The 14,008-nt window shown below is 39.7% G+C and overlaps 1 protein-coding gene across 1 annotated transcript; it reads right to left on the bottom strand.

Annotated features, from left to right (window-relative positions):
* Positions 1-234: 234 nt before the first annotated feature.
* Positions 235-12,328, bottom strand: c12h7orf26 (chromosome 12 C7orf26 homolog). The gene is made up of 8 exons (XM_034183805.1): positions 12,235-12,328; positions 8,761-8,961; positions 8,449-8,670; positions 6,841-7,006; positions 6,083-6,360; positions 4,807-5,044; positions 4,163-4,202; positions 235-595 (listed from the first exon to the last, which is right to left on the bottom strand). The coding sequence occupies exons 2-8, from the start codon at positions 8,953-8,955 to the stop codon at positions 370-372; spliced, it is 1,365 nt and encodes a 454-aa protein (XP_034039696.1). The 5' UTR covers positions 8,956-8,961; positions 12,235-12,328; the 3' UTR covers positions 235-369.
* Between the last annotated feature and the right edge of the window lie 1,680 nt (positions 12,329-14,008).

Genomic DNA, 14,008 nt, shown 5'->3' with positions numbered 1-14,008 from the left:
ATCTTCAAGATAATAGTTCACATTTTCTATTTCAGAACCTACGGCAGAATTGTCATTCCATAGCAGAGTGAAATTTGTATAAAAATCTAACTTTACTAAAAGTGTTTACATTTTAAAACTGAGGCATGTACAACAGAAAACAGAACAACAGCGACCACAAGTGGCTGATATGAAGAAAACACCATCAATAAAGTAAAAAAATATTTATTGGGCACCATGTCAGCCCTCAAACACTTTACCAGAAACAAATCAGCTCAAAAACATCATATGGTACATGACACCAGCAACCACACATACAGCACACAAACAGCATCGCTCGTCATCCACAGACACACAACACACACGTGCACACGTTGAACGTGACTTGTTTCAGTGGCTGGGTCGGTAGGGGAACGGCATCCCTGACATGAACGGCTGAGCAGAGTACTGTGGGTGAGAGGAGGGGTGGGGGGCCAAAGGTGTGTGTGGAGTGTGGACAGGGTGTGCCGAATGTGAAGCCAGAGGGGAATGAGATGCATGTGGGCTGAAAGCCAGCGGAGGGGTGTGCATGTTATTGTAATACATCACTGGGCCCGACAACACCAACTGCAGCAAACTGTCAAAACAAACACAGACGGAAGAAGAGACAAAGGGAAGACAAAGAACTAATGTCAACATGATTCTCCATATTCGATTAAAAAGCCCTGGTCAGATTCTTTTAGTGGAGCCTGATGATGTCAATTTTACAGCAACATCATGCAAATGCTGGTATAAGTACCAAATCTGGCATGATGATTCCCAAGATAGTATTTAACAAATCTAGTCAATTGGCCTTTTTCCAAGATGTCCACCAGAATGACTTTTTGCACAGAAATGCTCCTATCACAATGGGTTTCACAGCATCAGTGAAATCCAAGATGGCACCCAATTTCACGATGGCCACCAAATCTACCCGGAAAAAAATTTTACCTCACAAAAATGCTGTTACTTATTTGATTTGTGTGATCTTGCTGTCAAATTGAAGGTTTTCAAGTATTCCGGATTTAATATATCATTTTCCAACAACAAAATGACACAGTGCCATAAATTAAGGCCTTTGTATAGAGTGACTCGTTATCAGCATCACATCAGATATCACGGTGTCAAATCTGGGAATGACATGGTTCATCTTGTAAATCGATCCATCACTTTATAGAGATATAAAAGTGGACTAAAAGCAATGATCCTGCAGGAGTATTTACATTGACTTGTTTATATTATTCTGGATAAATTGGTGTAATACTGTTGTATACAGCTGTGCTTTGTTTGCTTTTGTTCTAGAGTGGGTTTGCGATAAGCCTTTTTGGCTTCCACCACCACTCCCTTTCTCTCTCATTTTATTTATTATTTATTGTTTTAAGTTTATGTATCATTTTTGTATGAGTTTTATTTTTGTGCTAAATAAACAAATCAAATCCCATCCAGTCTAGATTTATTTCGCATTATATTTTAAATGGTGAGATCATTAAGAACACACTACTTGACAAATTTATGTCGCAGCGCGATAAGACACTGGATTGTTTTTATAATTTTTGGCAATTATCTATTGAATTTCAGTATAATGGCACCAATGATTCTTTAAGATATCTCTTATTTCACAATAATTTCAGAAAACCATGGTCTGGTGAGTTTACTCTTGTCAATTTACTCACTGTCATTTTAATTGTATTATAGTTTTCATTGTAATTTTTTATTGTTGCATTTTATTTTTGTCTGTGTGGATGCTATTTTCCCCAATTCTGGGGGTTTCAAATGGTAAATGACTGCATTTAGCGCTTTTCCATCTGCATCAGATGCTCAAAGTGCTTTACAATAATGCCTCACATTCACCCCGATGCGAGGGTGCTGCCATTCAACATTCTACACACCAGGAACAATGAGGGGATTAAAGACCTTGCCCAAGGGCCCTTTTCTAGTCAGGCTGGGATTTGAACCAAGGATCTTCGGGTCTCAAGCCCAATGCCTTAACCACTACATCATCACATCCCCTAAGCGGTTTCAATAAAGAAAAAAATAAAATAAAAATTGCCATTTGTCCATCTTGCTTTCACATATTAAAAATTACAACATAATTTATTCACCACTTAATGTCTTTTAATGGGCCTACATGTAGTACTTTCAAAAGATGAACACTTTCAATACATGTGTTGGGTGGAAACCATTAATACTAAATGTAACAAAATTCACTCTAATTTGGCACACAAGTAAAATAAAATGTGACAAATACCATAAATAGCAAAGAAAATAAAAACAATTAAATGGAATTTGACATCAATACAATTTTAATCAATCAAATAGGGGCATTTCTGTGCAAAAACTGATTTGGGTGGTCATCTTGGAAAATGGCCACCATCTTGAATTTACAAGTCGCCAATTACCAGATATGCTGAGTAATATCATGAGAATCACCATGCCAAATGTGGTGCTTGAACCACTAAATCCATTTTTCCATTATCTGCTCCACTATTTGTACTGTGCTTAATGATCCAGAATCTGTTAGTCCTTGTCATGTAAATCCAGTTTATTCAGTTCTTCAAACCTAAACAAACTGAAGTCAGTTATCCAAGGTGATTACACACACACCTGTGGTAATTGTCTATACAGGGGTGTGTGTGTACACACACACACACTACATCTAGAAAGTAGTCACAGTGCTTCACTTTTTCCACAATTTGGTATTTTAACAGCCTAATTCCAAAATGAAGTACATATATTCTTTTTTTTCCCTAAAACATTTTCATGTATTATGATGTCAACTTCATTTCATTTGCTATTATACATCCATTCCAGCATTTAAGCACTGCAATGCATCCCATAAAAAGTTGAGAAGCTAAAGCATTTACCTCTGAAAAGCTGTTTCAGGTGTTATTTTGTCCCAGTTTTCCTGCAAACACATCTTAAGATGTGCAACCAACCAAGGGCACAGACAACCCCACAGCATGACAGACCCTGGCTTTTAGACCTGTTCCTGATAACAGTCTGGATGGTCCTTTTCATCGTTGGGCCGAACCACATGGTGTCCATTTCTTCCAAAAAAGATCTGGAATAGTGATTTGTCTGATCACAATATTCATTTGCACTGTGTGATGGTCCTACCAAGATGTGTATGAGAGAAGGAGACAGCAATCTGGACAAGGTTAACATAACTCTCCTTTTTTTAACAGTAAAGTTTTAAGTGACATTTGTGAATGTCACTCTGTATTGTAGTGCTTGACAAAGGTTTCCCAAAGTAATTCCTTGCCCATATCGTTATATCAGCTATTGATGAATGACTTATTGATGCAGTGTCGTCCAAGGGAACCGCGGCCATGGCAAGCCGCGGCAAGGGTGCAAGCTTAAGCTTGCACCCTTGCCCTTCACACAATGAAATTCTTCTGTATCCCTTGAATCGTTTAATGATCTTACACACTGAAATATGCAAATCCTTTCCGATCTTTCTTGAACTTTAAACAACAACAAAAAAAAATTCAATAATTTTATTACATTTGTTGACAAACTGGAGAGCCCCTGCCCATTTTACTACTCAAAGACTTTTGTGCCAAATCATGGTTACAATCGCCTGTCCCAATTTTATTTGGAATGTCGTGCAGGCCTGAAAAGCAGGAATGGATGTATATTAACAAATGAAATGAAGTTGATCACACAACACACATGAAACATCTTGGGTTCAGTGAAACAGAAGTCAAAGTAAATGTAAAAATCACTCATTTTTATTTGCATTTTCCATACCATCCCAACTTTTACTGATTTGGGGTTATACTTCTCCTTGTTCAACGATACAAACATACATGCATGCATAACGGATTTATAGACTACTGATAGTAACTCTCAGACTGTCTGTAGCCTTAAAGAACAGCTCATTTATATGCCAGAGTCTTTATTCTCTGAATAAGATAGCTGTATTTGAATCAAATCATTCATGAGCTTGTGTATTATTTTTACCTGCTACATTTATGAGCGTTTTGTTTAACACAGAACAGTCATGAATACTTATTATTGTTGATTTTCTATGAAAAATGGTAATTTTCCATATAGATAAGCCGTAATATGATGGTGGTTCTTTACAAACTCTTGTCAGTTGCGGTTTTCAATAAAACCATGTATATGTTGGTTAAATGGATAATGAAAAGTTGTTGGTTCTTACTTGTTGTGGGGGAGGCGGGAACAGATGGCTCTCAGATCCTCTGTTGAGACAAAACCCAAGTATTCAAACTCCAAACCACCACAGCAAACTCAAAATAACATGTTTTAGTCACCACTGAAGGTGATACAACCTTCACTTTTTCACAACCGTAGCCATATTAAAGTTGTGTTCCAAATCATGTGACGCTGTTTGTCAGAAATCCATTTTTAAAATGATGCCGTAGGTTCCATACTATAAATCTCAGAATTTTTTTTTTTTTTGCTCGTTTGGGAGGTTCTGCTGATACACAAAAATCACTGTTCAGTACATTTTTAGGACAGCGAAAGAATGAAACACAACATTAAAGATATTTAGGCAACATGTTATTTAGGCTTGTGTGTGACTGAATCGCCTTTCCAGAATATTACAAAAGTTTTTTTCTTGAATTTCTGTGAAATGTTTGAAAAACCAAATGTGATGTGTAATTCAATTTTTTCATGTTGGACAGATTTCTTTTCACTTTGAGATTAAAGAATATCAAACTGAAAATCTCTTGATTTAAAACAATACCATTGTTTCAAAAGGTTTAGCAGATTACTTTTTTTTTTTTTTAAATCATGACTGTAACTCTTGACTGCATCACTGCCCCCGTTCCACATGCTCACCTCTGGAGCACAGCAGGGCTCCGTTGGCCATGGCCACTTGCAGGGCCTGTGCCAGCCGGTCCAGGGCCAACTGGGGCGCAGTGTGTGTATCAGAGGATGAAGTGTGTGCATGTTTGTCAGACTGGTCAAAAAGTCTGGAGAGGTCAGAGGTCAGGGCAGCCAAGGACTCCATTTGGAGTAGTGCCAGGCGACCGTAAAGTCCTTTCTCTTTCAGTATGTTTGGAAGCAGCATGAAGACCTAAAAGGAAGGACATGGACAGCGTCACTGGAACATCTCTCAAGTACCTCAATTAGATTGAAACTGCAAACACCTGCAGCTTTATCAGTCATCAGTCTACAATCACACATACTTGCATTGACTGCAAAGCCATCAAAGCTAAATAAAGACTTAAGATGTAGCTTGTTTCTTTAATGATCTTCAGTCAGCTAAAGATGAAATTATTCTTGTAAAACAATCTCAAATTCTTACACTATTTGATGTACAGTGGTCCCTCGCTATAACGCGGTTCACCTTTCACAGCCTTGCAGTTTTGCAGATTTTTTAGTCCAATTTTGCATGCTTTTTTTTTTTTTTTTTTACAGCGCATTGTGTCTGCGTCCTCATCAAACAGGCCGGTCGTGGCACCGCGAAGGGAGAGTACACGCATTGTGTTCTGCGTGTCTGTTTATAAGAATCTTCTCGCCCAGAAGAAAAAAGAGCACCAACAACTACCCACAACTGTGTACTTCACTCGGAAAAAGACACCTGCAGCGAGGTGTGAGTCAGTGGAAAAAGATGCTGTGGCGCCACGACGAAGAGACGCAATCAGAGGAACTGTGAAATACTGGTCAGTCACTATTAATAATTTCTTATGTGTCCAACCTCGTAGGTTGATCGTTAAAATTAAATTTGTTAGTCCTAAAAGCCATCATAATTATTTATAGGAAAATGTTCTATTTTTATTTCTCAAACAAATGTTTGGGCCTGAAAACAGGTTGGTCTTATTTTTCTACTAAGGTTTGAACTTTGAGAGTGTTTACACACGAGAGAAAAGTGAGAAAATGTTAATGCCTGTTTGAGAAAAGTGTATAGTGTGTAGTGAGGGGTTTTACAGCCTTAAAACGTCTATAATAATTGTAAAAAATAACGCTGACTACTTTACGGATTTCACCTATTGCGGGCTATTTTTAGAACGTAACTCCCGCGATAAATGAGGGACCACTGTATATCGTAACATAATACATATATGAGAAAGTACAATTAATCTTCACAACACACACACACACACACACACACCTGTAACACGCTGAGGTGAAGTGCAGAGAAGAGAGGTCTTGCGTCTGGACCACTCTCAGCACTGGTGCCGTTGTGCACCTGCTTCTTGTCTCTCCTGTAAGCCAGCGGTGCTTTGACGCACCATCGCACTAACCCCCCTAATGGTGTAACATCGAGGGAGCCCATTGGCTGGGTGCCAGACAGAGGCGTGTTGAGAAACGTGATTAGCACCAGGTGAGGGTCATCCTGGATCCATGATACGATCATCTGGAGGAGTTCTAAAGGAGGGGTGAGCAACTCTAAACACAGACAAAAAAAAGACAATGAGGATGCAGGACGTGTGAGAGCAACATTGTGGGCAATTTCACATTTTAGTTGTTGGTGCCACGAGTGTGGATGACAAGATCAATTTGTAATTAGCTGACTAATTTGGCAGCATCAACAGAACATACCAAATGTTAACATTCAATAATCACTGAATATGTGTTGTTGAAATTTTCATTTAAATGTTTGATGTTGAAAAACCACCTTTCTGACAAAAAATACAAAACTTTTTTATGATTTTAATTTTTTGAGATGCACCTGTATAATCTTGGTTCAACACAATTAGGTCTATAACTACAACATTCCAGCTTATCTCTTCCTTCCTTTGGAATCACAATATATTTGTACCACTCTGAGGTGTACCCGTCCACACCCGGGAAATTACCAATCATTATGTTTTCGCCCTTGTTTGTTTGTGAACAGCCTGGACCCCATAATTTTTTATGAACTGATACCTGACGAGAGGTCATAGAGGGTTGTGACAGCAGTGATGAACTGGCAGCAGAAGCGCAGGCTGGTGCTGTGGATGTTCTGCAGGGTGGGCACCGACCCCGGCACCATACTGCAATAGTCATCCACCAATACCTGTGCCAGGCGCACGCAGTACACACGGTGCGTTCTCTACAGGACAACAACAACAATGTAGTGTAAGAGATGGAGTACACAGGCATTTGAACAGAGAGGCAACAATATTAATCACTTTTGCTTGTGAGAGACAAATGATTGTATCATAAATTAAATACATAATCAGAGATTATGCACCACGGAGGAGTCTGCAGGTTTTCATTCCAACCAAACGCTCTGCCAGCTGATGGGCTGATTAGCATGGCTTCAAGTAGCGACAATGAATTAATCAGATAAATGACCTGCTGATCTGACTTGCTGGAACCAAAGTCAAGAGATTATAGCATCACCACCAAATATAACAGACACGAAGGACATTTCACAATGAATGTGGGTTTCATATATCCAACATCTGACTTGTCTTGGGGGGGTGGCTTTAAAAGTGATGGTATATATTAAAATAATCATTATATTTAGTTTGTTCCACTACGCATGGGAGAACATTTGATGATGCATTTCAGCTCCATCATCGATCATCTGTGAGGTATCGGTATTCACCTTATTCAGGAAGTCAGGGTGGGCGGCTCCATTTTGTCAAACAACTTCCGGTTTGCCACTGCGTCTGATGATTAGCTATGTGGGAACACAGTACGCTAGGAGTGTCCAAACATGAGCAGCATAAATTGTTCAGTTCATGGGTGCCACAACAACTGAAAGAAGAGGAAACTATCGCTTTCAGAATGATGTTTTGAACATAGAGAGACCTGCGTGCTGTGGACCAGCATTTAACTTGTTCCCTCCTCCATCGAAAGATGAGGAGGGAACAGGAGTTTGTGTAAGATAACCTTTATGCTCAGATCATGTCAGTGTCCTCTTGTTTCCTGTCTTTTGTCCAGTTTGTGTCTTGTTGTTGTAATAGTTAGTGACCCTATGTAATGTAGTCTGTTGTTGTATTGTAAGGTCCTGTGATGTTTGTGTGTTTTTACTGTAAATTGTTTAATTTTTATAGTCTGTCAGGGACTACAGATGGAAATTAGCCCATGGCTATAATCTGACATATTTACACTTCATGTGTTCATTAATATGTGTTGTCCCTTTTAAATAAATAAATGAACTGCCTGCCTGACTAGTCTGTGCGACCCCTACACAAAAGTGTATCAAGTACCACAAAGTTCGTTTTAATAACACACCAAAAGGATCCAAGTCCATTGGCACACAGAAAGGCAGAAAAGAGGAGTAGAAATGACCTACTTTAATGCCCAGTTACATGCCCGTAGCTCCTGTGCCACAGGGCTGCATTCAATGTCGCTTGTAATCTGCACTAAAATTGGTGTATATACGATCACACACTAATTTAGACTGCTTTTGTGGACAATTGGGGCCCAACATCTTCATTTTTGTTATCTAGAGGTCAAATCTGGGCCAGAAATCAGCAATGGAAGAACGGCTTGAGAACAGACAACATACAAACTTAAGTACATGCTGTATGTGTTCCTCACCTGCAACCAACTTGCAGCACATTCCAAGATAGGAACCCTGCCTACAGCAACTGCCATGGAGACCAGCTTGCCTAGCAGTGCCATGCGGTTTTCATCGGCCTGGTTGCCTTGGAGACTAAACAGGGCGGAGAACATGAGCTGGCGGACTGTATCGCGGCTCTGTTCCTGAAAGCAGCTGCACATGATCTCCAACAGCTGGAGCTCCTGGACAGCAGTCATCCTCTGAAAGAAAAGCATGGAATTGTTTTATTGACTGCCTGGATATTTCTCTCTTTAAGAGCATGCAAAAGTGCGTTATGGAGCACGTCTTACCCTGGCTGGAGTATTTCTGTCCTTGGGTGCATGCAGAATGAACTCTTCTACCAGCTCCAAAGTTTTAGAGTCAACCTGAGGAGGCTGCCTCCCCGACTGCACCAAGTTACAGATGTAGATGTCCAAGTGGTACAGCAGCTCTTTGGCAGCACTCAGCACATCTCGCGGCAGCAAAGACTGACGGATGTCACCCATCACAACCTGCCAATAGATATTTGCCATAACTGAACCTTCCCTAAAAGTAAACATGTTGTTGAAATGCCATTACATTTGAAGATTTTATTAAAACTATATGTCTAATACGATGACAGGTGTTGTCATTATTTTCACTTTACAGCACTAAACAGCGACCAGAGGGAGACAGAACATTGCTCATCCTGAGAAAATAGTTTTCATCATATAAATAAATAAACCTCATAGAAAAATGATAACTGTAAATAAAATATATAGACAGGTGCAGGTTCTCTCCTTCTTTCTGGTCAATCATGGTGGTGACATTATTTATGACTCAAAGTAGGTTAGAATTCTTTTTAAAACCAATTATGTACACAAATACACACCTAGTAGTCTATAGCAATCAGCACTGTCAATCTTAAAGCAGAGGAACAACTGCATTATTGCACAACCAGAATCACAGTTGGTGTGTTGCAAAGTTGGAAAGTCATGGCGATGTCTAATTTACTTTCTATATTTGAATTTCACTAAAGTAGGGAATGTTGCAGCAAGGATGTTTTTAAAAATTAGAGGGATTAACTACATGTGATGACTTGCCACTGTGTCAGGTTCCTCTCATTCCTTTTACCTTTTGTATGTGACCTTTACATGGTGCACGATGCAAAAACACACTACATATGAAAGTAAGAAATGCCTTATAACTCCATCCCCTCATGTTTGCTAAGATTATTACACAAAACAATAAATGCCATCATGTTGGAAGAACCAAATTAAACAGGGAATATACTGATGACAAACCATTAAAATTAATGGGGCTTGTGATCAGAGGATCTTTGGCTGGATTCCTCATCAGACAAAAAAAGTCACTAAGATGTCCTTGAGAAAGGTATTTAAAACACTGTAAGAGCAAAAAGGACCAATCAAGCAAATAAATGAATGAAATTAGGGAAATAAAAACTAATTTTGTGACTGTTTCATATTGGTTATGCTGTTAAACTCAAATAATAGTCATACTGCCACACAACCCTGTAGGAATAAATTTAGTAAAAGCAGACACTTCTTCATTTTCTTTGTTGCTTAGACTCGCTTCAACATACGAGGTCTGTCAATAAAGTATAGGTCCTTTTTATTTTTTTCAAAAACTATATGGATTTCATTCATATGTTTTTATGTTAGACATGCTTGAACCCTCATGCGCATGCGTGAGTTTTTCCACGGCTGTCGGTGACGTCATTCGCCTGTGAGCACTCCTTGTGGGAGGAGTCGTCCAGCCCCTCGTCGGAATTCCTTTGTCTGAGAAGTTGCTGAGAGACTGGCGCTTTGTTTGATCAAAATTTTTTCTAAACCTGTGAGGCACATCGAAGTGGACACGGTTCGAAAAATTAAGCTGGTTTTCGGTGAAAATTTTAACGGCTGATGAGAGATTTTGAGGTGATACTGTCGCTTTAAGGACTTCCCACGGTGCGGGACGTCGCGCAGCACTCCCAGGCGCTGTCGTCAGCCTGTTTCAAGCTGAAAACCTCCACATTTCAGGCTCTATTGATCCAGAACGTCGTGAGAGAACAGAGAAGTTTCAGAAGAAGTCGGTTTCAGCATTTTATCCGGATATTCCACTGTTAAAGGAGATTTTTTTAATGAAAGACATGCGGGCGGATTGCAGCGTCGGCTCGCAGCCGCCGCGACACTCCGCCACAGGAAAAACACCTCTGTTGGAAGCCTTAAGGACAAGTTGGAACATGTCCAGCTGTTAAACAATTTCTCACATACTCACTCCACTGAAAGCCATCAAAAGCCGCCTGGATTTTACAAATGGTTATCAACACGGAGGTGTTTTTCCTGTGCCGCCGCACCGCACCGGCTGCGTCCCGACGCGCGGACCCGTCCGCACGTCTTTCATTAAAAAAAATCTCCTTTAACAGTGGAATATCCGGATAAAATGCTGAAACCGACTTCTTCTGAAACTTCTCTGTTCTCTCACGACGTTCTGGATCAATAGAGCCTGAAATGTGGAGGTTTTCAGCTTGAAACAGGCTGACGACAGCGCCTGGGAGTGCTGCGCGACGTCCCGCACCGTGGGAAGTCCTTAAAGCGACAGTATCACCTCAAAATCTCTCATCAGCCGTTAAAATTTTTACCGAAAACCAGCTTAATTTTTCGAACCGTGTCCACTTCGATGTGCCTCACAGGTTTAGAAAAAATTTTGATCAAACAAAGCGCCAGTCTCTCAGCAACTTCTCAGACAAAGGAATTCCGACGAGGGGCTGGACGACTCCTCCCACAAGGAGTGCTCACAGGCGAATGACGTCACCGACAGCCGTGGAAAAACTCACGCATGCGCACGAGGGTTCAAGCATGTCTGACGTAAAAACATATGAATGAAATCCATATAGTTTTTGAAAAAAATAAAAAGGACCTATACTTTATGGACAGACCTCGTATGTGTAGTTTTAGTTTTTGGCTTGAAAAGCGTTTGTCATCATTTCATTTTCAAATCCTACACTAATGGCCACCGAGGCTACCTGCTTGTATTATACGTATTCACTATTGGCAAAGTTTTTTGTTTTCAATTTAATTCAAAATACAGAGAACATGAACATGAGCAAACCCAGAAATCGAATATTGAGATACTTGCTATCAGAGGTGATTTATTTGATAATATCTATGTTGATTACTGATACATTACACCACTTAGGACACACCAGCTTGATCGAAGTTGTCACTGATATTTTTATTCTATTTCAATATTTGAGATAAAAAAAATTATCAACCATTAGCTTTGCAGGATGTGAACTTACAAGGGCAAATTACTGTAAAACGGAAAAATATTGTGAATTTCATTTAAAATAATCACCTAAAATCAAAGAAAACCAAGCAGGTGACTTTACGTTTGGCTGACTGTTATTTTAAATGTGATATTTGATCATTTTTATGCTCCGAAAGTATTTATTCATGTCGCCAGTAAACCATTGTTAATATCTAAAAATGTCAAAGATTAAATATTGTTAGAAAAAAAACCCTTTTAAATTGTGAGCTTTCATTTAGCACTTATCTTTACAGTGTTAAAACGACCTAAACATCACAGACAGTCTGTGTGCAGGTTTAGTGGTCGGTATGTCCGGATATAAAGAGGTTTTTTGATTTTGAACTGTAAACTTTCTGAGCTCTTCGTGTTTCCACAGGAGCAGTATTAGCCAGTTTAGCTAAAAACACTGCAACAAACATACCAACGACGATTATCGAGTCCTTCTCACGAATGACTTACAAATATACATTATGAAACCTGTGAATTTAAGTCGTTACCTTTGCCAAAAAGCCCTTGATTTAACCAATTATCTTGAGATTGAGACCAATAAATAATCTCAAAAAGACGACCAAGTCCTTCCTTTCTACGGCAGCCTATGAAGGACAAAACACTGCCACTGATTTCACGCGGCCTTAGAAAGTGCGCTTGAGAAATAAAATAGGTCAAATATTTGTAAAAACTGGATATTGCTGACGCGATTGTAATTTGCTTTTAATTTTATTCTTTGGAATAAAAAAAAGAGAACTCCATTTCATGTGACGACACCAGGAACTAAGCAAAAATATATGGTTTTAATTTGAAATTTTTAGTTTGACACAAGCAACCCAATAATATTACGAAAAAAATTACAGATTGAATCCAACTTTTGGTGCAAACAAGTCAGTAATAATCACATTTTGAATTGAAATAATGTGCTCAAATGAGGGCTTAGTTGGGTAGCGCTGTTGCCTCACAGTAAGAAGGTCATGGGTTCGACTCCCACCTGTGACCTTTCTGTATGGAGTTTGCATGTTCTCCCCGTGTTTCTGTGGGCTCTCTCCGGGTGCTCTGGCTTCCTCCCGCATCCAGAATTCGAGCTGCATTCGGTACAGGACAGACATTCGTACAGTCGTGTACAAATACCCAGCATGTGGTACAGAGCCAACACAAATGATTTGTGCAATTAGGAGTGCTGTGCAGGAGCACCTGAATCCAGGTGGGCTACCCAGAGTGCAAGACCAGTGCAGATATAAACCTTAAACCCCTACAAAAAAATAACGAAATATAAAGACAGAATTTAAAAAAACAAGACAAGGAACAAAAACTACACAGCACAAAACACCATAATGGCGCACCAGAGATCTGATCTGGGTGGATTGGGGGGAAGTTCAGCTCATCAGGGGCACAACCAGGGCGTGCCTACATTATCAGACCGCTCACAATGCTGGTGGGTTGCCATTTCGGATGCCAGTTCATATGCCTTTCCAGCTCGAAGTACGACCGCAGTACGACCTGTTCTCTACATTCGTGCTGGCCTTGACGTATTTCCCTAAGTGTCACATGAATGCTGTCCAAGGAATTTGAATGCACCTCGACTGCAGCAGGACTTGCATGAATGCTGTACGAATTGCACAAATGACATTTGAATGTCCATTCCTACAACAGTACGAATGCGGTATGACTGACTCCACCGCCATTCGGTTGTCTTCCAACACGAGTGACACATGAATGTGCTGACTGCTGTAGGAGTGCTGTACGAGGCGTTCGAGTGCAGTTCAAATGCAGCACGAATGTTGTTCGAATGTCAGTTTGTACGGCATTCATGCTCTAGTGTGATGAGGATATAAACTGTGTGTTAAATATATTACCTCACACCCTATGACTGCTGGGATAGGCTCCAGCCCACCCAACCCTTAATTGGAGTAAGCGGTTGAAGATGAGTGAGTGTTCAACTGAAATATCCTACAACAGAGTTTGTTGATTTGTTTGTTCTACACTTAAATCTACAAATTCCATGAATAGAATCTAACATTGTAAATTTCTGAAGATATAGCAGTTGACATATTCTTGGCAAATGAATAAATTAACTTGAACCTATGCCATACTGGTAGAGTATGTTACTATGCTTTCTACCCTTTTAAATTAATTTTACTAGTAAAGAGAGCAGGCCGCGGTCTCAACTTTATCTAAAGTCTGTGATCACCTTATTATTTCTTCTGGTTTTGTTGTTGCTAAATTCTGATAAATTCTACTGTATTTGTTTTCTTTCTGCTGCCTGATTCTGTTTTTTTC

This window comes from Thalassophryne amazonica, chromosome 12 (assembly GCF_902500255.1).
Source record: "Thalassophryne amazonica chromosome 12, fThaAma1.1, whole genome shotgun sequence".
In the NCBI taxonomy this organism is placed as follows: domain Eukaryota; kingdom Metazoa; phylum Chordata; class Actinopteri; order Batrachoidiformes; family Batrachoididae; genus Thalassophryne; species Thalassophryne amazonica.
The sequence above is the reverse complement of the archived record's forward strand: the minus strand, read 5'-3'. Positions and strand labels throughout refer to the sequence as shown.

What these genes read in the sequence shown, in the direction of transcription:
- c12h7orf26 (XM_034183805.1), bottom strand. Translation starts at nt 8,955, where the DNA reads ATGGGTGACATCCGTCAGTCTTTGCTGCCGCGAGATGTGCTGAGTGCT. An exon ending in TTCACCTCAGCGTGTTACAG is followed by an intron (nt 5,045 to 6,082) that starts GTGTGTGTGTGT and finishes CCTTCCTTTTAG; the next exon opens with GTCTTCATGCTGCTTCCAAA. An exon ending in TCCCGCCTCCCCCACAACAA is followed by an intron (nt 596 to 4,162) that starts GTAAGAACCAAC and finishes TTGTTTTGACAG; the next exon opens with TTTGCTGCAGTTGGTGTTGT.